This window comes from Carex rostrata, chromosome 16 (genome assembly GCF_964058835.1).
Source record: "Carex rostrata chromosome 16, lpCarRost1.2, whole genome shotgun sequence".
In the NCBI taxonomy this organism is placed as follows: Eukaryota; Viridiplantae; Streptophyta; class Magnoliopsida; order Poales; family Cyperaceae; genus Carex; species Carex rostrata.
Genome location: NC_135933.1, coordinates 4,677,903 through 4,702,019, shown reverse-complemented (window position 1 = coordinate 4,702,019; position 24,117 = coordinate 4,677,903). Strand labels below are relative to the sequence as shown.

Sequence of the window (24,117 nt, the reverse complement as noted above, 5' to 3'; positions counted from 1 at the left end):
CTTAAGCTACAAAAAAAACTGTAAAATAAAAATTTTACTTCTAACTCAAACCGAGGATTAAAAGCGGTATGTCGAAAAGACCACCGAAAGTTTCTTTTTCAGTCTTTCCTTGACAAACATTTTTAGTCCTTTAAAGATCTACTCCTTAATTGATTTCTAAAAATTAAATTTATTTAACAATTAAATAAATTAATATAACATTTATACCTCGTTTTCAAATTTCAATTGGAATGAAGACCGACTCGTCTCGGAGCACCAGACGTCTGATGCCTCTATCAGTTATCCACCAGGACTAACTAGAGAGCGGTTTATTTATTTTGCCAGAAATACCGTAAACTGGAAAATTCTGTAAAAATACTATTCACGAGAGACGTAATAACACTATTCATGACCCACAAAAAAACTAATTCACAACAATGTGCAAAAATACTATTCACCGATCCTGCAAACACTATTCAACAACCCGTAAAATTATACGTGAATTACGTATAACTTTCTTTTCCTAACCAAAACACTATTTGGGAGAGAAACCGAGAAAGAGAGAAAATAGATATCTGAATTGATTCGATACGAACTATCACGGAATTAGTACTTTCTCTCTCTACACCCCATGCCCATATATTGGCATATTGTGGCGGTTTGGCAAATGACCGAATTGCCCTCCATAGGGTCGGTTATGGGTGAAAAGACCAAAATGCCCCTTGGCCCAATATGCTTTGAATTGTTTTAGGCTTTGACTTTGGGCTTTTAATCTAAATTAAGGCTTTAATTCTAATGTGATTTAAGCCAAAAATATTAATCCATAATTAACATTAAAAATTCAAATCAAATATATAATCATTATGAATAATTATATTTCTTGCTGTTGTTGTTTCGGTAACTTTTATACAATGTGTCGTGCATATTTATAAATTAACCATTGTTTTTTTCTTGTCATCTTATATGACATTTATAATTTAATTATATAACGTATAATTAATTATAATCATCTTATTATTAATCATAATCAATTTATAATTAATCAATAAAATTCTCCGATTACATCCTATACAGTGTGACCCGATAGGATCTGTGTTATATTGGTAAATATAATTAAAACAGTTTTAACTTCTACAAATCATAAGAGGCACCTCGCAGAATGCTAGTTGTCTTTCATTTACTACTGGTTGTTTACTAGTTGTCTTTTATCTTCTACTAATTTTCTACTTGTCATCTTTCGTCTACTATGGGTTGTATCTCATCTTCTTCTAGTTATATTTAATCTTCTTCTTGTTGTTGTTCAACTTGTACTGGTTTTATGTCATCTTTTACTAGTTTTATTTCATGTTCTAATTGTCTTTCATCTACTACTAGTTGTCTTTCGTCTAATACAAGTAGTATTTCATCTTCTTCTAGTTGTCTTTCACCATTTACTGTTTGTCATTCATATTATACTGGTTATTTTTCATATTCTTTTATTTGTTTTTCATCTTCTACTAGTTTTCTACTGGTTATCTTTCTTCTACTACAGGTTGAATTTCAGATGCTTCTAGTTGTATTTCATCTTCTTCTAATTGTCTTTCACCATATACTGGTTATCATTCATGTTCTGCTATAGTCTTTCATTTTTTTTTCTAGTTATATTCAATCTTAAACCAGTTGTCTACTTGTTGTCTTTTACATTCTACTGGTTGTCTTTCATGTTCTACTGGTTGTATTTCATGTTCAAATGTTTGTCTTTCTTCGACTACATGTTGTATCTCGTGTTCTTCTAGTTGTATTTCATCTTCTTCTTTTTGTCATTCATGTTGTATTGGTTGTATTTTATCTTTTACTAGTTGTCTTTCATCAACTACTAAATTGTCTACTGTCTTTCGTCTACTAGAAGTAATATTCCATCTTCTTCTAATTGTATTTCATATTCTTCTAGTTTTTCTCCACCTTGTACTAGTTGTCTCTCATATTCTACTGGTTGTCTTTTATTTTTTTTTTATTTGTCTTTCATCTTCTACTTGTTGTCTACTATTTGTCTTTCGTCGAATAGATGTTATATTTGTTTCTTATCCTAGTAGTATTTTATATTTTTCTCATTGTATTTCATATTTTTTTTCTAGTTGTCTTTCACATTTTACTTATTTTATTTCATCTACTGGTTGTCTTTCATTCTCTTCTAGTTGTTTTGCACCTTATACTAGTTGTTTCTCATCTTGTTCCAGTTGTCTTTCATGTTCTACTGCTTGTATTTTATGTTTTATTGGTTGTATGTCATGCTCTACCAGTTATTTTTCATATTCTACTAATTATTTTTTGTCTACTATTGGTTGTAACTCATCTTATTCTTATTGTATTTCATATTATTCTAGTTGTATTTCATTTAAATCTAGTTGTAGTTCACCTTGTACTGGTTATCTTTCATATTCAACTTGTTGTCATTCATACCCTACTTGTTGTCTTTAATCATCTTCTAGTTGTCTTTCATCTTATACTAGTTGTCTACTTGTTGTCTTTTGTCTACTACATAATGTATTTCATCTTCTTTTAGTTGTATTTCATATATTCTTCTAGTTGTATTTCGTTTTGTTCTTGTTGTTGTTCACCTTGTACTAGTTGTCTTTCATATTCTACTAGTTTTCTTCTTGTTGTCTTTCGTCTACTATAGGTTATATTTCATCGTCTTTTTAGTCATATATCATATTCTTCAAGTTGTATTTCATGTACTACTAATTGTCTTTCACGTTCTTCTAATTGTTTTTCATCTTCTTCTAGTTATATTTCACCTTTACTAATTATTTTGCATGTTCGTCTGGTTATCATTCTTTTTTTTACTGGTCGTATATCACGTTCTACTGGTTATCTTTCATGTTTTATTAGTCGTATTTCACTTTCTACTTGAAGGGGCAACCGCGTACATTTCACTTCCGACTAGATTGATCCGAATTGTGATCGGACGATTCAGGTCTAAACAAAAATATTTTGTTACCTCAGAGGATATGACTCCCACCAGGCCACCACCCTCTGCTGCCCAGCGTTGTAATAGTTGCTCGTGTTTGAAAATGATGTGATCTTATTTACGAGTTATGGGTGAAACCATCTATCAGAAGCTGCTTTCGTCATTTAGTTTATCCTTTCTTTTTCTTGTAATTTATTATTTATATAATTAAATTTATAGTAGATATGCTTGCTACTTAAAAAATAAAAAGAAATCTGGTTTTTGTTCGGCCTTTTAGATTCAAAATAATGAAGCGACTTTTACAAAGTGTTTCATATTATTAATATTGTCCATCTTTAATTTTAAGGAGATAAAGAGGTACCCCTTCAAATTCATCATACCTAGTTCACAATGTCTGATTAATTTGCAACTTTTAGACCAAAAAAGAGATCATGAGTCACCAATTATATATATACATAGGAGTGTCAATAGGTAAAGTGGAACTATTTTCATACATACCCACTAAGAATTGATCTTACTCATATTTTACTCATATTTGTTAAGAATTTGTTTGACTCTACCCTATCCATACGCATTAAGATTAGCTAATAACAGAACGGTAGTGAGCGAATAACAAATAATACAAATATAATACTTCTATTATTTTTACAAATAAACTATCAAAACTTATCATGTCATACATATGCAATCACAGATACTAATATATAAATTACAAATACAAATATAAATATACAATAAATTCTAACTAATAATTTTTTTATGAAGTAAAACAAATCAAAATCATAAATAACTCTTCTAATAAATTCAATTTGTTAACTAAATAACAAAACATGAGTGAGTCTATGGTACTATGCATATTACGATTTGTTACCGTGCTATGGCTCTATATTCGAGTTTTCAAATCCTAACGGTCAATCCGAACTGTTCATCTTGTTCTCCATATTAATATGTGTTTGGAGACCAAATTTTATATTTTTTGTAATTTTTTTACTATTTTTTTAGATTTATTGAAAATCACTGTTTTTGGATGGTCTAGAATTTTCAGATCAAGTGATTTTCTAAATATGTAAAAAAAATAGTAAAAAATTTGCAAAAAATGTAAAATTTGGTCTCCAAATACATATTAATATGGAGAACAAGATGAACGGTTCGGATCGACCGTTAGGATTTGAAAATTAAAATATAGAGCCGTAGTACGGTAACAACCCGTGATATGCATAGTACCATAGACTCACTCACAAAACATTCAAATAAAAAATAACATGTTTACATAATATTTTTCTTACAATAACATGCATACATTTTGTCATGATGTAATTTATTTTATATAATTATCCGTTATCCAATGAGTACGAAATAGCATTTACCTATACCCATACCCGTTTATCTACCAAACAAAAATTCGTATCCATATATTCAATAAACTCACAAAAAAAAAAATGTACATATATCCGTCTTATCGAATGCGGTACAGGTAAAATAAACAGGTAAATGGGTATCATTGACATCCTTGTATATACGTACTGGACCATGACTAGACTTCTGAATTTATATAATTTTTTTAGTTAAGCTAGTTAGGATGACCTAAAGCTTGAGATATTTTAAGTCTCGTTGATCAATTTCAAACACGATTTTAAAATTTTGATTAAAATCAATGTTATGACTTAATCATGTACTTTAGATTTTTGTAAATTTGATAATTTATTAGTCCTTTTTGTACATGATGGAGCATTTGAATAACACGGATTGAGAAACTTATCTTGTTGTGTTCATTTTTCTATTCGTTTTGAATTCATAATTATAAACAAAAGAGAGGTAAAAAAAAATTCAGACAATTTTTTATTTATTGTTTGCTCACAATCGCAGCTCAGACTCATAGTCTCGAGTCAATCTAATTGTAGGACTGGCAAAATAACTCATTAATTCTTAGTTTGCTCGAGATCAGCTCGTAAATAGCTCACTCGATTTGACCTGAGTTGGTTCGCTCTGGCTCGGTCTGCTAACAAGTTGATCTGAACCATTGTTTATATATTTACTTTAATTTGAACCGTCGATATGTTAAAATTTAATAGAAATTATTCGTCTCTACTCATGTACAACCGATATGTTAGAGTAGATCCATTTGAAGTGTTATGTATATTTAATTAGTTCATGGAACTCTAATATGCATTGTAATGCACTATATGCTTAATTATTTAAACTTTTTGTCCTAAAATGTGCTAATTCGATACTAAGAAGAAACAAAAAAGGGAAAATTATGCGCAAACTTTTAGAATGGTTTTGGGGCATGACTGTGGCCTTGCTTTATTGGCAACTATGAGTGCTGCATAAACAAGAAAGTGCCCTTTCAGACTCAAAGGTGGAATTGATGGCAAAATTCCAGTTTTTCTTCAAAGTCATTGATTGATCATGGAGTGGCAGTAGACCTCATGAAAAGCATTGATAGCAATACATCATTGCATGCATGACTTTCACCATATGTCAAAACAAGGAAGTACAATATATGAGGTTCACCTCATATGACAGTTCTCATGATGTTATCTACTATTATTTTCCTACCTTTTTCTTCTGGTTTTATAATTTAAAAAAAATAAAGGGAAGAAGAAGAAGACGACGACTTTTTTATCTTCTGGAATGAAGGATTGCAACCTTTTATTTATATATCTAGGCTGGGAATTATTAAATCATTGGACATTAGGCTGTAAACGAGCTGGGCCTTAGCTCAGCTCGTTTATTTTGGTCCGAGTCTGGACCGAGCGAGCTGGACCTAGGTCACCCGAGCCAAAATTCTTGGCTCAGCTTGTGACAAGCCAGTCCGAGCTAGCTCGCGAGCTGACAAGCTGGCTCGCTGGGCTTTATTGGACTGCTATTATACAAATTCAAAAATAAAAAAATAAAAAATCTCATTCAAAACATTTAAGAAATTGTCTAGCATGCACATCTTCAAGCAACTAAAGCCATATCATTTCTTCCCAAACCGAAAATACATTAATTTTGCATAATTGCGCCTTTAAAAATGGGACTGGACTTAAAATTATACGGGACTAAATCATAAATTCACTGTAGCTTAACGAGCCGAGCTGGCCCGATCCGAGCTGACTCCTGGCTCAGCTCGTTTATTTTGGCCCGAACCTGAGCCGAGCTGGCTCGTTAACAGCTCGGTCCACTACCGAGCGAGCTGTTAGCGAGCGGGCTAGAGGCGAGCCAGAGCCGCGAGCTTTTTTGACAGCCCTAAAGCAACCTTTTAAAATAAGTGTTTGTACTTAGTTCGAGGGAAAAAAAAAGGAATACTTCGAGATTCCATGTAGACTTGTTTTCACAAAAGAGACTTTAAGCAACAGTTTCTTTGACTCTTTACAAATAATTGCACGTTCACCTCTGAATTCAAATTTCAAAACGATATCATTTTCTCCGCGCTGAACTGGAAAGAAGGACAAATCGATTACGTAACCAACTAACAATAGTAAGTCTTAATTATCCATATGAGAGAGAGAGAGAGAGAGTGGGTACAAGATTTACTACTCTTTGTTCTTTAAACCTTAAAAATTATCCAGTACATCGCTAGAGTTTGGATCCTATTAGGTAATGCCGCGTTTGAGTTCCAATCTCAACCGTTCGATCAGAATTTGGACAAATCCGGTCCAAGTTTGTAATGCACGAAACCTTTAAGATTTGTTTTAGAATATAACAAATAGACTGGATTCATTAAGTACCGGCCGTAGGTGATGATACGAATTCTACCTAGTACTTTGTTACAAGTTATGCAAATACAACTTCACAAATTGGTAAGCAACCAACAAAGATCTAAAATTTAAGATAGTTCTAACATAATTAATTAATCAATTTTATTTTTTTAACATCAGGCCACCACCCTCCATACATTTTATGTTTTAATGGTTTTATAATAATTGATCAATAGCAGGTAACATGAAGAAGAAAATCAAGAATGCAATTGGAGAGTGGCTTCCCGTAATAGAAGATGTCATACCCTTAACTCAATTCATACCCATGGAAATAGTTGCTTATCAGCCCCTTGATGGCTTTGGTGGGGAGGCACCAGAGTTGCCCTAGTGGATCATGAAGCACAACCTCCAATTTTGTCATTTAGATATAAGTAGCCTTAGCCCATTACTTAGTGACCTAATATTAGCTACATTAATATACTTTTGGAGTATTGCTAGTATTAGACTTTGGTTATTGTATGCCATGCTTAGTGGCGTTTTGTTGATTTCTATGGATTCTAAGAACTGGGCTGGTTATGGCTATGATTAATATAGTCCAAACAGACAGCTTTTTGATGTAATTATCTATATTCCAATCAATGGAATGGGCTGAATAGCCTCTTTTAAAAAAATATATATAATAATTGATCAATTAAATTAACTAATTGTACTTAATTTATCTATACATTTACTTTATTTATTAAAGGGTTCTGAAACACTCCAGCATCTAAAATTTTCGAGAATTGAACATGTATCTCTCCATAGAGAAATGAGGCCTTGTGTCATTATACTAAGCTCGCAGTTCTTAATTTAATTTATCCATACTTTGGAATTGTTTACGGACTTATACTGCAGCCAGCAGCTGTTACCCTTCAATTAGACATGAACTAATTCTGCGTTCAAATATTAACGAGTGCGTACGGTTAGAAAATGAGGAGTATGAACGATGACGCAGAAAATACAATTTTTTAGGTCCTTTTATGTGATTTTCTCATTTTCTAGGGGAATACATGTTATTTCTTGCTTTTGTGGGGTTATTCATGCATAAATTTGAACTGTAAAGTCGTTCACCGATCAATCTATAAAACTTAGCGTGTTGCTTTCTTCATTTAATTTTTAACCCACTCTAGTTGTATTTCAACGCTCCAAATGTCTTTAAGCTGTTATTATTTTTTTGAAACGAAGCCATCTTCCCCTTTTCATTCTCGGTTCAAGAAGCAGAGATCAAACTATGCTGTGGTTCTAAGAAGAAGAATAAGAAGACTTACAAGGTACTATAATATTCTTCATAATTAAAAACAGGTGTACATTTTCCACTGTAAAAATTTGAGCTTGTAAATTTTTCTTACTTGATACCAACTTTTTGTTGGTGTGTTGTTTGGTTTTTTGTAATCACTAGAAGCCTTCTTTTTAATCTAGCTTCCTAAGTTGCACAGTAAAAGAGAACCAACAAAAGGAAACAAAAATAAAAAATAAAAAAGGAAAGAGAAGAGCAGTGAAAAGGAGAAAAAAGAAAACAGAGAGAAAGAGATAAGATGCTCAGTAGATTTATGTCTAATGCAAATACACTTCTCTAGTAGGACCCGAAGGAGATCGAAAGAGAAGCAAGACATTAGATTCGAGACTGAGCTGACAAAAGCCATAAAACTGTACAGAGAAAACAGTTGCATCATACGAGCGAACAGAAAACTAAGAGAGAGAGCTCTTGAGCTTCTCCAAGAGAAAAAAATCTTGCTAGCGCGTCTCGAATCAAAAGCACAGCCCTCGCCGCACATTCCCTCCTGATTGGTGATGATTTATTTAATACTTGCATCCAGGGAAAAAGCTTTCTTATGCTATTCCTCAGTTTCTCTTTCTGGTACTGGTAACCGGTGATTTAAGCTCTTTCTATAAATTGAGTGCATTGTTTAAGGTTTTGGGCTATGATGTGTAAAAATTGGAATATATTGATCATGGGCTATTTGGGCCCAGTTGGAAACTTATTGGGCTCAAAGAATCATCAGCAGAAATTTTTTAAATAATTTATTAAAAGACCCATTAAAAATTCAGTGAGTAAAGAAAATCGGTTAGATAAAATTATCCTACGTCCTAAGAAAATATTTTTATTGAAGTTGAACTATTATACAATGTCAAAAGTCAAAACCCGGTTCTTAAGCCGGGAAACGGACGGACAGTAATCCTAGGCCATATACATATAAAAGTGACATTATTATATTTTTCATCTCAAAAGAGAAAAAAAGAGTGACATCATATATGATTTTTTTTTAAAATAGTGGTATTTTACTACCGATTTCATTGAAATCAAGAATTATAGCATATTTGATCTAGTACCTAAAATTGGTACCAAAATCAAATATGTCAAGTCTTTACAGCTGTTCAAAACATAAGCAAAAACAATAGAAAAAATCAAAACATCTTACCATGTCCACAACACAAGAAGGCAACAATCCTAGGAAAACACAAAAACATCATAACATGCATAAAACTAAGTATTACAAATCTAATAAATCTTCATCATCTTCCTCGACGCCAAACATTGGAAATGGGGGGTTGCCAACCCCAGAATCCTGCACCAGGAGGTCCAAAGTTTGAGTCGTGTCTGAGCTTCTTTTCTCTTCCAGCAGAAGGAGATCTGAAAGATTCTTAACATCAAAAGGCAATATAAAATTACCTTATATATTCTAAGAAATGACAGTTATATTTTATGTGAGAAACATTACCTTATATATTGCCTCCTGACTGTTTCATGTTTTGACAAAAATGACAAATAAAGCTATATAATAAGTTTTTTTTTTCTATATTAGAAGGTCAATGTTTTTGTACTACGCAGCTGACTTTTTTCAGTTAAAATAGATGTCATACCTTCCGAAACGAATATAGAATTGTTATTTACGAAAGAAATGATAAAAAAATATTTTAAAACAAAAGGATAAAAGAAAAGGTCTAGATAAAAAGAATGTAGAGAAAAAGATGAAGGTCTTTCAAATTTATACTCATATTATTACAATAAAGAATTATCTCATTTGAATTTCAAATTCATAATTCCTGCCACCAGGGACGGATCTAAAGAGCTCCAGGGGTAGGCAAGTAGGCGGCAAGTATCTACCTTTGGATTATGATTTTTTTGAAGTAGAACTAGTATTATACGTTAGTGTCTACCCCCAGGGGCGGATCCAGGATTTTCATCAGCGGGGGGCAAAAAATTATCGAATCGGATTTAAATAGCTAATCGGGTTTAAATTCATTAACTAATTGGATAGTTGATAAAAAAATAATACTTGGACTTATATTTTCTAATAGTCTGACTTGTAATTTCTAATCCTCTAACTTATAATTCTAATTACCAATCATAATTCAAGAAATTTATTTTTATTTTAACCATATATTTAACCCGAATTAGAAATTAAACATCCAGAAATGGAAAAAAAATATTTCAGGGAGGAGCAGAGTTGATCGAAATCGACAAATTACCACTAAAACTCAAAATCCAGGGGGGGCACCTGCCCCCTCTGGTTCCACATGAGTCCGCCCTGTCTACCCCTAAACAATATTAGTGTCTACTCCTAATTCAACAAAAAATAAGAAAATATGGTTCAGTTAGAGATCCATGGCATGTTTATAATCTCGCTTATATTAAAGAAAATGAAAAATCGTTGAAAAGAAGAAGGAAAAATTGTTTTCTCCATAGAAATAAAGGAGATGGGAATAAAAAGGAGAATGTGACATGTGGGACCATTATTTTCTATTTAATTGAATGGGCCAGATTTTGGTTTTCATGTTGGGCCGCATTAAAATATATTGGAATCAGTTTTTTTTTCTTTTTAATTTAGTGATTAGTTTTAAGTTTTTTGTTTCAAATTTTGACATGAGGCCATGTTAATATTATATTAGGATAAGTTTCTAATCATATAATTTAAGCAACTTTAATTACTGTAGTTTATTATTAATTTTATATTATATTATATTAGTGAATAATTGAGACTTGTTTTTTGTGAATAATTGAGACTTGTTTTTTGTCTTATTAAAAATTTCTTAAAAGTTGTGATTGTATAATTTTTTTTCTATTTTTTCATGACTGCTATTTTTTCATGTGTTAATTTCAAATATTCAAATTTTGAAAAATATGTATATTTTGTACTTATCTCTGATCAAAATCCTGATTCGCCCCTGTCTGTCACTAACCTAAAGATTAATTCTTTAGTCCGGATAAAATGGCCACAAAGTAACATACGTTTTATATTTTATAGGCAGATGTTGACTCTTTCTACAGAAAATATGTTGAAATAAATGACAATATAAAAACATATCCAGTATCCTCACTGTTCAACGAAAGAGCATATTCGTTGACCTTCTTAGAAATATCTGTTTATAATCATTATTGTGCCCAAGACTGTACATGAAGAAAAAAAAAAAAAAAAAACCCAAAGGTATATTCACGAGAACAGACAAGTTGTGAAATTAATATGTACCGTCCAAAACAAAATTTACGCTGTCCCAAGTAAACATAAAATAAAAATTTTGTGGTCGTAGTATCGTAGAACATAATTTTTGCAGTAGAAGTTAATTGTCTTACGCATAAAAATCTGGATTCTCTGCTTCAAATTCCAAATACAAACCCTAATGTATTTTCCTGAAACGATAGATATTACCATCAGAATTGATTAAGACCGCTCGATCTGAAATTGGTAAGATCCCCTTGGGGTAGGATCCCTCTGCAGCGACTTCACAACATCCCATGTTATAGAATATCAGTAACAGAGGATCTTTGTTATTAGGCGTGGTTCACCTTAGTTTGCGTCAAATTCCGTAAATCTCGGTAAGCAAAAGGGAAGTTGGGGTTTCGCAGGTGGGGCCCAGAAAACCCCATGGATTTAGGAAGAAGATAAGGCTTCGATTGATCCCCGACCACGTACTTAAAATGACCCATGCAATTGCGGAAAAAGACATTCGGCCTAACTCCACCCCTATGCTCCTTCCATGCACCAAATCACATGCCACCACACTTCTTTAGTTATTTTGAGTTCAATGCTACAAGCCTACAAACACGTCCGTACCACCCTCACCCCCCAAATTATTCTAATTCAGATCCAAGATAATATCTGACCGTGTAGAATGAGATTCTGAGTCGTTCGATTTAATAATTTTAATCTATAATCTAAATAAATATCCTATTAATTTTGACTTGGTTGAGATTACCACAGGGGATACTCAAATCGTTCGTTCCAATTATTGTTAAAGGTGTTATGTTTAAGCTCCTCTGCAAAGGCTTGTCATTTTTTTTTCTAGTAGAGAACTCTTGTCATTTTATAAAGTCATCTACTCTGAATCAAAAGATTTTAAATTATATTAAATATATTAAAATATGGTTTTAATATATATGTAACTAGCACTTGCATAGTAGATAAGCAATGTAGATATTGCATGCAAAATGTGTATTTCTTTTAAAAAAAATACGGACTTACGAATCAAATAGATTTTTTTAGAGGATTTAATTAAAATAAAAATATACAAAATGATACTAGTAAATTTTAGAAGTAATACATGTTGAGGGTAATGTTATTTTATTTTACTATGCACTTACCGACTCGTTTTACAGAAGAATACATTATAAATCCGCACACAATCATATCCCCCTTGCATTACTTTATTCACATTTGTATCCAAGCCAGGGTCCCGTCGTCCATCCAAAGACGCAAAACCCCACCGTTTTCTGTTACTGGGTCAAAGACCTGGCGTTGCAAGTTGCAAGACCTGCATTGCATCATGTAATTTGCCGTACATATTTGTACTATAAATGCCTAATCTCCAAATAAATTGTAAAAGTGTATCAATATTCTTTATTCTTTTCAGTACATCTAAATTTTCTATTTACAGTTATAGGCTCATAGCCATGCATGTCAACCGAACTGACGCGGCGCATGCGGCCAGTTTGTGTGATTGTAGCGATGAAGAAAAACGCATGCAATCACACGATTTACGGCCCCGTGCAGTTAGCATGGTCCTTTTGTGGAGCTTTGCCGATTAGGCATATTGAAGCAGTCTTTTTTAAAGTTGAGATCGAAAAACGATTAGGATCAGTTTTCACATCTCTTTGAACCATAATGACTTTTAATTTTTCCGAGTATGACAAATTAGGTGAAGACAAGCTTGTAGGTATTTGAGTAAATTTTGTATATATTAAGAGAGAATATTGAAAATAAACGCAGTCAAAGCTCATATATCATGCATAGATTTGGTTGTAGAGTAAAATTGCTTCAGATTAAATTGTTTATTTCAAATTAAGATAAATTATATTAATCATGTTTGATTAAAACTTGAAGTGAATTGATGAAGAAACAAAATTATAAAATGAATATTACTCTGACTACAAGTGAAACAACTTACTCCGAATTAGCTCAAATATTACTCCTTCAAATTTAATCCTCGTTTAACTACTCAAAGGTGACTACTTAAACGATTAGCTACTTAAAGGTGAAGTAAACTCTTTACTCCAGCACTTATCTTTACTCCAGCACTTACTCCACAACCAAATATGACCTTAGACAATTTTGATTTATAACCTTTATATCAATATCCCCTACTTAACAATTAATAGTCTCCTATTATTTCAAACAACAAAAAAAGAATTTAACCCAACCCATAATACTGAAATTACAACAAAATGACAAACATATACTTAACCTACACTTAGAAAATTATATCTTATCCATATAATATGAGATATATGATGGCTATTTCTTTTATCTATTTATACTTCTTGTTGTTGTTGAGGGCCTTGTGGCTTCTGCTGTAACGGAACTTGCTGCTGCTGACGCTGCTGCAATTGCATTTGCTGCATCTGTTGGAGCATCTGAGAGCTGAGAGAGTACTGATGGTGGTTATTCATGCCTCCAGTTGCCTTTTGGTGGTGAGAATCACTGATCTCTCCAGTTGCAAGTTTTAGCCTCTTCACCTCAGCACTCAACGCCTCATTCAGTGCTGCACATTTTCAATACATAATATTGTCCGTCATTATTAATTGCAACAGATGTAAAATTTATGTCTTCCATGCTCTGGGACCTTTCTCAAGAAAAAATGATAATAATAATAATAATAATAATAATAATAAAATAAAATTTACAAGTTACAAATTAAGTATGGTACTGTATGAATCATATAATAATACAGCTTGCCAGATTCATTATCACAATTATATTTTTAAGCTCGTTTACAAAAGAACATATGATTAATATAATTTACTTATCAAAATATCTGAATAAGTTGTTACGCTACCACAACTAGGACATGGATACCATTGTACTTAATAGGAAAGCATACGCATATTTCAATTTTTTTTAACAATAGGTTATTCTCTTGGTAAATATTTTTTTTTTAAAAACCAGGCCATACTCCGGCTGCTGTACCAGTGATGCCAAAGACTGTTTAGGGTACCGAAACAGGACAAGCATACTACCTTTTATATATGAAAAAAATGAAATTCGTACCATCTCTTAGCTGAGCTTGTTGCTCCATGGCTTGTAAACGGATCTTCAATTCATTGTTCTGGCTCACTAAGCCGGCCGAATCTCGCTATAAAACAGCATATTGCAGCATTAAGTACAACATAACCAAGAAAATGAAATTCTTCTTTGTGACGTACAGATATAATTTTGAAATTATACTAATTGGATTATTGTCCATCAAAGTTTCAACACAAAATGGATGGAAATCATGTGAAATTAATGATATGTTCAATGATATAAATATAACAAGGTATGTTCAATCAGATTAATTTAACGAAGTACACCATAAAGTATTAATTCAAATACATACTATATCATCAGAAATTAATTCAAGCACATCAGTAAGATAAATAAGAAAGTACTTGAAGTTTATATTAAACCTGTAATAATGTGAGTTGAGCAGACAAGGTGGTAGCCTCTGTTTGCAAAGTTTGAACTTTGTGTTCCAGCTCAGAAATGTACCGCATCTTTCTCTCCTTTGATCGAGCCGCTGATAGCCGATTCGCCAAAATTCTACAAGCTTAAAAATTTCAGTTATTACTTGTTACCAAGATCAATCAATCTTTAAATAGAATTTGGCATGTTTGGATGAGGCTTTTAAAGTTAAGAAGACCTAACTTGGTTATTCCAAACTAGGTCGGCCTAAACCTTTTTTTTTTCATGGAGGCTTAAAATTAAGAAGGCCTAAGTTAAAACAGTAAAGGCCACCCTAAATTAAGACCAGTCTCACTATTCTGCGTATGGCAGCTCAAGTGAGGACTATATCTCTCATTTCTTGATTTAGTCATGAACCAAACATTGGCATTGGCAACAGAAAAATATCTTCAACTTGTTCAATTATCACATTTTTCTGAATTAATCTTTGAAGCCCTAATATTTCCCAATTAATTGGAAAAAATCTTAATTACTAACCTCTTTACCCTCTTAGGATCAGTTACAGCCATCTCAGCCAACTTCTCATTTGCCTTGATCTTCTTAATCTCAACCTCGTTAAACTCTCCGGCACCAAGCTCCATCCCAAAAGGGTTAAGAGACCCGTCCATTGACCCACTCCGGGAAAGCCCCCCGCTGCTCTGGTTACCCGGTGATGGGATACCCGGTGAAACGGGCCCCAATTTTGGTGAATCCTCACCAAAATTCAACCTTCCCATAAAGCTATCCATAGACAAGCTCCTACAGTGCCTGGGATTAACTTGATCCACCAGTTCAACACTTGCTCCTCTCTTGTTACCACTCCCTTCCCTCTTGTGGTCGTTCATCCCACTGGACGCTCCAGTCTCGTTGACACTGCTACTCTCTGCCTCATTTTCGCTGCTGTCTTTGGTGCCGCTCGCCTCTGACGAATTCAACATTTCCAAATTATCTAAATTCATGTACGCGCTCACCAAATCGTCAGTGCTTAGTACCTCTTGTGGTGTCTCTTGCTTGACTGGAGGCGGGGCCGTAAAGCCAAGAGGGACATCGCTGTGGGACCTGCGGTGTGCTTTTCGGGGCGGGAGGGAGGCACGTGGCGAAGGATTGGGGGAAATTGAAGTAGGGTTGAGAGGAGGAAGCGAGTCGAGAGAGAAGAAAGTGGGTTGAGAGAGAGAGCGGGAGTGGGTTTGTACCGGTTGTACCGAAACGGGAGTTGAAGGCGGGATCTGAGAGGAGTAGTGAGGGTGGGCAGGTGGGAAACCGGCCGGGCGCTTGAAGGAGGTATTAGTGGCGGTGCTGTCGCCGGGAGAAGGGTGGCGGTACGTACCAGGACTGGTACGGGGTAGATCTAGTTGTTCCATGAGAGAATAAGTGACAGAGAGAGAGAGGAGGGGAGGGGTTTGGTCGGTCGGCTGAGGAGAGGGAGATTGTTTTGTTGTGAGTTTTGTCTTGGTCTTTGGTTAGTGAGAGAAAGAGAGGGAGAGACGGCTGGGTGTAATAATTTGGATATAGTGTGGCGCTTGAAAGTTGCCTTGATTTGGATTGACACGGTTTGAAAATTGGGGATGGGGCATTTTTTAATTTCATGGGGAATGTATTTACATTCAATTGTATTTAATTTTACGGAATCAGTAATTAATACCATATCTAGTTATATATTGTACAAATTTTAATTTAGTTGAATATATTGTACAAATGAATAGATAGATAAAATTTATGGACATAATTAATACCATATCTGTTTTGAAATTCATATACATTGTACATACATTTTGGATGTGTAATTTACATTAGATGTCAGTAAAGTCTAATGTATGATTAATTCTTAATTTTTCATATTTGTAAAAATTGATCATCTGATAACTACTCATATTGTATCAAAAGAGTGTGTGTGTATCCTTCTTTAGTTTGACCATTCGTTATTGAGAGTCTAATTAAAAAGTAGTAGTCAACATGTTTGATTGACTATAAACGCCATAGAAAATCAAGCTAAGCGGTGCACCGGCTCTGAGCGGCGGGCGTCTTGGGCGGGGGATAGAAAAGGGAGTGATAGAACGGGTACACTTAGCAATTGAAATTACGTGTGTATTAGGATTTTGCGCACATAGGAAGGCGTGATTTCGCATTGACCTTCTCAATTTGAGCGCTATTTTTTAAAGCAAGGAATAATCAGGATGACTGATTTAAATTATCCTGGCAGATGAACTTGGTTTGAATTTTGGGCCGTTAAAAAAAAAGTTGATTTTATTAGATTTCGTAACAGAAATTTCGTAACAAAAAATTGTAATCACTGGTTAAACAAAATGTACAACATATAAGTATAGTAATAACTGTTGTTCTCAATTATCACAAAAATTTACATCACATTGTAGCAAAAATTGTTCAAGTTTCAATTCAGACATTAGGAGGTAAAACATGATTCAAGAAGTACTTACACCATGTGATAGTAGGGATGCTAATGAGTTGAGCCGGTTCGCGAATCAATGAGTTGAGCGGCTCAATATTTCACAGTGAATCGAACTCAAAATTGAAAAAAACTCAAACTCGACTCGGCTCGATTTTGAAAAAAAAAACTCAACTGGACTCGACTCATGTAAACACTTGACTCGACTCGATTCGGCTCGTGAGCTCATGAGCCGGCCCATGTTTTTAAACTATTAACTAATTTTTATCAAATCCGCTCGGCTCGGCCATCGTGAGTTCGCGACCTAACTCGCTATTCAGGAAAAGTAACCATTCAGGAGAGACCCATGAGCCCCTTATTCCAGTCCACTTATAGATTATGTTGCGAAGTATTCTTGATGCGGGTCATATTAACTGCATTCTAACCCGCTACATATAAAAACATAGCAGTTTATTTTTAACCCAGTGAATTTGTCTTTAATTTACTCAGCTTCTATAAAATTGAACATTTCCGGGTAACTCATCATCACTAATGGTTCAGATTCTCTGCATGGTGGTTCTCTATTTGTTTTGTTTTTTTTAAGACTTGGTGTTTAGTTCCATTTGGGATATTCTTTTCAGAGGCTCTGGTTGATTGCCACGTACCCCTATGTTCTCTTTTCAGAGGCTTTCACTTGTTCCTGGTTCACAAAAATAAAAAAAAAAAAAAATCCTTGGTTCACTCTCACGTGCAATTCTTTTTAGATACATATAACCTTAATTAATATTTTTTTACATAGATATAAAATTTATTAATCTAAAGTGTCTGGATAATTTTAAAATATTAATATTTTACCTATCTAAAATAATAATGAAATATTAAACAATATATATAAAAATATGGAGTCCAAATATTTTTTTTTATATATACTCCCATCTAGTTAATTAACTCAATCAGTGTTGTAAATAACGGCCGTTTAGCCGATTAATCAGCCGATTAACCTTTGACGGTGATCAAACTGTCACGAATAGACTTGTCAGAATGTTATATGAAACCAACTAATTGGCTGATTTATCTGATCAATCGTCTGTTTTCCGTTCACAAAAATAAAAAATAAAAATAAAAATTCCTTGGTTCACTGTCCCATTCTCTATTTTTTTTTTTTTAAATGAAGCTATATTTTTTTTGGAAACCAAGGAAAATAAAAAATGTTGGACCAATTATACCATGCCACATATTAACTTTTTTTATTACAATAAAAATTTTCATGAAAGTGTCATTACTTTGACATGACCATAGTATACAGTAAAGCCAATCAGAGCCTTTCAGATACTTTACACTAATTTACTCGTGCAATAATAATGTTAGGGATAAGAATAACAGAGGAATCGTGTCCTGCTACCACTTATAAAGAGCCATTGGCCGTTACACCTTCGACAACATCGCCGCCTTGCTATCTCAGATTCAATAATGAGTCGGCTCTGAGCTGACTCACGAGCTCGCAAGCCGAGCTGAATCGATCCAAGTGTTTATATGAGCCGAGTCGAGCCGAGCTTTTTCTTTCAAAATCGAGCCGAGTTAAGAGCCGAATCATTTGCTTCTCTCATTGAGCCGAGCCGAGTTTGAGCCGAGCCTTAATCATTAGCAGCTCTATGTGATAGGGTGGAAACCAATGCTAATAATAACTCTAATGCCTATTCTACTGTCGATTCACAAACATATGAATATATTGTATAGTATAGATTGGGGTGTCGATCAGCAAAGATAGTGTATTAAGAGATCTAAGATGTAAACTAAGGTCTAGGTTATCGGTTCCTTTATGTTAGCTGATTGTGTTTTGTTTGGTTGATTGTTGGTTGCTCGGTTGTAATGTTGGATTACAACAAAGGAGTAGTAGTAGTAAATTAAGTATTTAAAATATGTGCTTCTAGGGAATCAGACATTCTATCATTCAAACTTATTTAGTCTAAGTTCTGGTAGTCATAACAATTGCGCACGGTCTGTCACCAACCGCATACTACTACTAATACCTGTCAGTTGTAGAGTTACTCAGTAGCATGCGGCTCTATCACCACCCGCACACGGCTGGGTAAACCGTACAAAATCTGGTATCTACTCCAGTCGGAATCGCATACGGTTTGATCAAAGTTGCACAATACTGGTATCAATGCAATCTGAGAGCTGTTAATCCTATTCTAATGTTGATCTCCGGTCAGTCTCACAACACCCTAACTGAGTAAGTACTTGTTGGGTACTTAGCATAATTTCATGTAGATTAATGATAAGTCATAATTACTAATATTACAAAAGGATCAAGTTCACTTAGTCGGTCCTTCATCTAGCCTTTGGTAATAGCAACAATTAAGATTACCCCACTATTAGTCATGGAATATGACATTCGACTGTAAACCATATCCTAATAGGTCCCTAAGAAAGTTAAAGGTTTATCGATTGACGAAGGAAACACAAATCAGAGAAGAGAAGGACGAGAGAAACTCAGTGATGATGACGGATCGTTGATCAGACGGTTGGATTTGTCGAATTTGGAGAGGGAGACTCAGCTAGGGTTCCTTGGAGAGGAGGAGAAGAAGCAATACGGTGGCTTTGAGAGGAGAGATGAGAAGAGGGAAAAGAGGAGAGAAGAGATCAAGAAAAATTTCTTGATTTCATGGAGTTTTTGCTTGGTTTTGAGAGATGAGGGAGAGAGATGACGGAGTAGTGGAGAAGAGGAGAAGGAAGGAGATGAAGAGGCGTGAGTGAAAGAAGAGAGAAGGGATGGGTCGGATCCGTATTTAACATTTTTCGTCCTAAATCATTACCAACGTTTCCCAAACGTTTCCAAGGTTTTCCCTCTGACTTCAAAGTGACATTTTGTGGAAATTCGAATTTTTAGAATGCTGTGAATTTATTTAAATCGTTACCAGTGTTTTACAAACGTTTCAACATTTAAATCACCTTTACTGAGCCGAAAACTTAGCATTTTCCAATTTTTGAAGGTCAACAAATGTTCCAACGTTTTGTACAAACGTTCAATGGTTTAGTTTGGAGTGATAATGAGAAAATTGCTAGTTTCAGGTGTCTCAATAGGCTTTAAATCGTTACAACGTTTACTGAAAATGTTGTAACGTTTTGTACAGAAATAACAAACTTAGAAATTTCGAATTTTCACAAGAATTTGCATGTATATAAGTCTGAAGCGTTACGACGTTTTCCAGGATCGTTATAACGTTTTGTACAGAGATAGACTTTAAGAAATTTTGAATTTTCACAAGTATTTTCTTCTATATAATTCTGAAACGTTACAGCGTTTTCAGGAACGTTACAATGTTTTATTCATGAATGATATAGTTGTAAACTTCGAATTTTCACAGTTATTTGTACATGTTTGAGGGTGAAATGTTACAATAGTTTTTAGAAACGTTATAACGTTTTGTTCCCCAAGTAGACAGACTTAGAAATTTTGAATTTGCACAAGAATTACAGGCATGAATCGTTACAACAATTTGGAAACGTTACCAATGATTTAGGTGAATTCTTACTTAAGAACTAAATAAGCTGAAAAATGGTGCCAACGTTTTGAACGTTTGGCTTCTGTAAATCTGTTCCAAAATGCACTATTTTGATTACTATGAGTTGTTTTGAAATGAAGTTGAGTATGTCTTATTTTCTAAGTTCAAGCATGGCTAATTCAACCTTAATTTATTGTGTTCTTGAGTATTTAAGGGTTTTGTGAAAATATCAGCAATTTGGTTTTTGGTGTCGATATATATGAGTTCTATTTCACCTTTCTTAATATGATCCCTAATAAAATGATGCCTTATTTCTATGTGTTTGGTTCTAGAATGGAGAACTAGATTTTTGGATATCATTATGACACTAGTATTGTCACACATAATTGGTACGTTGCAGAAGCGAATTTCATAATTATTTAAAATTTGGATCATCTAAAGAATTTGTGTTCAACAACTACCGGCCATAATAATTCTTTGAAGTTTACTTGTAATCTAACACATAGACATATCACAAACAAAATATATAGGGTACACTATTAATGATTCAAGCACTTTCTTTTTGAGTTGTAATCAAACAACACCTACAAAGTACATATTAGTTATTGTTGAGTTAGTAACTAACATATACCTTGTTTTAATCTCCATCTTAATTTTTGACAATTATAATAACTTAGGAGAGATTAAGCGTGAACCTAAGCTAGTTTAGCTTTAGGAACCCAAACAACATTTTGTTTGTTGTTTATATTCCTAAATCTACACTCTAGAGAAGTATCCAAGTTTACAACAATAGTTGCACAATCTAGTTGATTGTTTTTGAGTAGTAGAACCTTGTTTAAAAATAGATTGGTATTGGTGCTTCACTTCATGCAAACTACTCTTATAACTACCACATGGCTTATTTGCAACTCTAGATATAACACTTTTGGTTTTGCTTGAATCAAATCTATTGTGATGTTGGGGAACATCTCTAGCTAAACCATTTCTTTGAGTTTGATTTTGTAAAATATTTTTATTTTTGAGTTCATAAAACCATCCATTGGATCCTTTGAAATAAGTTTTGTTTGACCCTTTTGGATTAAAAGTGTTCATATCACTATTTTGAAAATTATTTTTGTTCTTGTAATTTCTCTTGTTGTACTTGTACATAAATGCATAATTTGGTGACTTTTGATCTTGTTTATCATTTGAGGTATGAGAAGACTTCAATTCGGGTGACTCCTTGTTTAAGGGAGTTTTACCATTTTTGGTAAAAAATTGATAAGTTGAATATTGTTCACAATTAAACTTAAGTTTGGCATTTGTGATGCTTGAAGTTTGGGTATGCCTCCCTTTTTTCTTTTGGGCCTTGTATGTGGTTGGATTCAAATGATGATTTTATCCTTCTCAAATCCAAGACCAGTTCTATCCATTTTGCGATAAGATTTATCATTGATCAAATTATTCACATAGTAAGGATCTAGACTAGTAACATTTGAAAACTCACTAAGAGATCTCAATGCCTGATTTTCGGTCTCTAAAGTTTGAATTTTAACTTTTAAAATGCCTATTTCACCTATGTGTGATGTCTTTAAAGTTTTATTTTCAAGTTCTAACATGTCATTTTTAGCAATTAATTTTTGAATAACACATTCATTTTCAACCAAGGTTTTATTGGACTCATCAAAGAGAGATTGCCACCTAGGTTCATTACCATACCGTGTTAGAACCTCATTTGTGAAATTGCTTGTCTCATTGGTGATTATACAATTTTCAATATCAATTATTCCACTACATTCCTCACCATCTTCATTTGTCAATTCAAGTTCAGTCTCATAACCATTAAGACTAAGATTTGAATGTACCTCATTAGCGGAGCTAGTTGAGGCTTCGATTTCAGCACTTTCCTTGTTGTTGTTCCTTGATTTGATGATGTCCTTAAGGAATTCGATGGTGGTCTCACCGGTGATGTTCTTGCTTGAGATGATTGAGTCAACATCAATGATTGAGGGACCTTCATCTAGACTTGTCATAAATGCAAGGTTGGTCTCTTGTTCACTTTCCGACTCCATGTCGGATTGCTCCTCCTCGCTCCCATCGGAAAACAAGGCTTGCATTGCTTTGGCCTTTTTCTTTTTGTACTCATCATACTTTTTCCTTGGCTTTAGGTCTTGTTGCCCTTCACCATCCATATTCTTCAATTGAGAAAATAGCTTGAAGCATGTTTGGATAGTGTGACCCTCTCTATGACATGCAAAGCACATGACCCTTTTACTCTTCCTCTCACGATCCTTGTTGTATTTTCTTTTAAAATCAAGCATGTCTTGAAACCTTTTGAATAAAAGGAGAGCATTTTTGGATGGTTCATGGTCAATATTGTTGATGAATTTGTCATTTGAAAGATGGATATTTGAGGAGCTAGGAAAGTTATGGTTTTGAGCCGAAAAAACTACGTTTTTTATTTTGAATTTTGCTTTATCTCTCCGGATTGTTGAAGTTTCTCTTCAAAACTCTGGAAATGTGCGTAGAGGTCATTCGGTGTGAATGAGTCATGTGTGCCTTGGATTGCTTCAAGAGCACTCACCAATCCGGACAATCTATCCCTCATGAGCATCACCCTCAATAGCTTCCCTATAATTTTATTGTTAGAAAACGGTTCTCCCAATTTGGTAAATTCATTTTGGATAAGCATAAGTCTATTATACATATCCTCAATGCTTTCACCATCTTCAACCTTAAAGGTTTCAAATTTGACTTCTAAACCGGTTATCTTGGTTCGTTTTAATTTGGGTATTTTCCTCATACTAGTTTATAAGGGCGTCCCACATTTATTTTGCGGTTGAGGAGCTACCAAAAATTGAGGCAACTGATTCACTAACCAAGTTAAATATGACATTGGTTGCAATATCATTGTTTTTCTTGGTTTGTTTGGAATCGGGGGTCTCGATTTTAACGTCATTTGAAGTATCGGTCGTAACGGTAGTGAAAGTTAGTGTATACCATTTGTCAACCACATACCATATCTCAAGAATGTTCAAGTAATTATTCACGTTTTTCTTCCAATGCATGAAATTTTTGGTGGCATTACCAAAAATAAGGAGTTCCTTCACAAATCTATAGGGTGTCATTTGTCAAGTTGATCTAACTCGAAATTAAGGGTGTCTTAATTTGATTAACCTGCTCTAATACCATTTTGTTATATTAATTGCACCACTAATTGCTCGAAAACTGAAAATAAGTGCAATTGAAAGTAAATAGATGAGTTTAGAGAAATTTGACACGCGGGATATTAACGGAGTTCGGCAAAACAAAGGCCTACGTCTCCGGGGCTTCGCAACCTCTTATGGGTGCGCCTTTCTATTACCCAATATGAAATAATTACAACTTGTGAACCGTTGAGCCCTTACACACCAAGCGGAAAGTCACGCAACCAACTAGAGATGAGAGTCGGTGGGCCCTTACAACCAAGGGAAGTCACACGAACAACTCAAAGAGATGAGAACAAGATCTCAATGTTTAGAAACTCAAGAGAAACACTCAATAGATCACTCTAACCTAATCTAGATCAAGATTAGTGAAGTGGGTTTGAGGTTATTTGAGGGATTTTGAAGTTTTAAGCTCTCACAACAATGAAGTGACTAAAGCTCTAAGAAAATCATTTTTTAGAAGATTAAGGTCA

The 24,117-nt window shown here is 34.0% G+C and overlaps 1 protein-coding gene across 1 annotated transcript; it reads right to left on the bottom strand.

Moving 5' to 3' along the window:
* Positions 1-13,188: 13,188 nt before the first annotated feature.
* LOC144567390 (bZIP transcription factor 29-like) lies at positions 13,189-16,040 on the bottom strand. Its single transcript, XM_078317516.1, has 4 exons — positions 15,066-16,040; positions 14,534-14,666; positions 14,136-14,220; positions 13,189-13,629 (listed from the first exon to the last, which is right to left on the bottom strand). Exons 1-4 carry the CDS (start codon positions 15,926-15,928, stop codon positions 13,400-13,402), a joined length of 1,311 nt encoding a protein of 436 aa, XP_078173642.1. The 5' UTR covers positions 15,929-16,040; the 3' UTR covers positions 13,189-13,399.
* Positions 16,041-24,117: the final 8,077 nt, after the last annotated feature.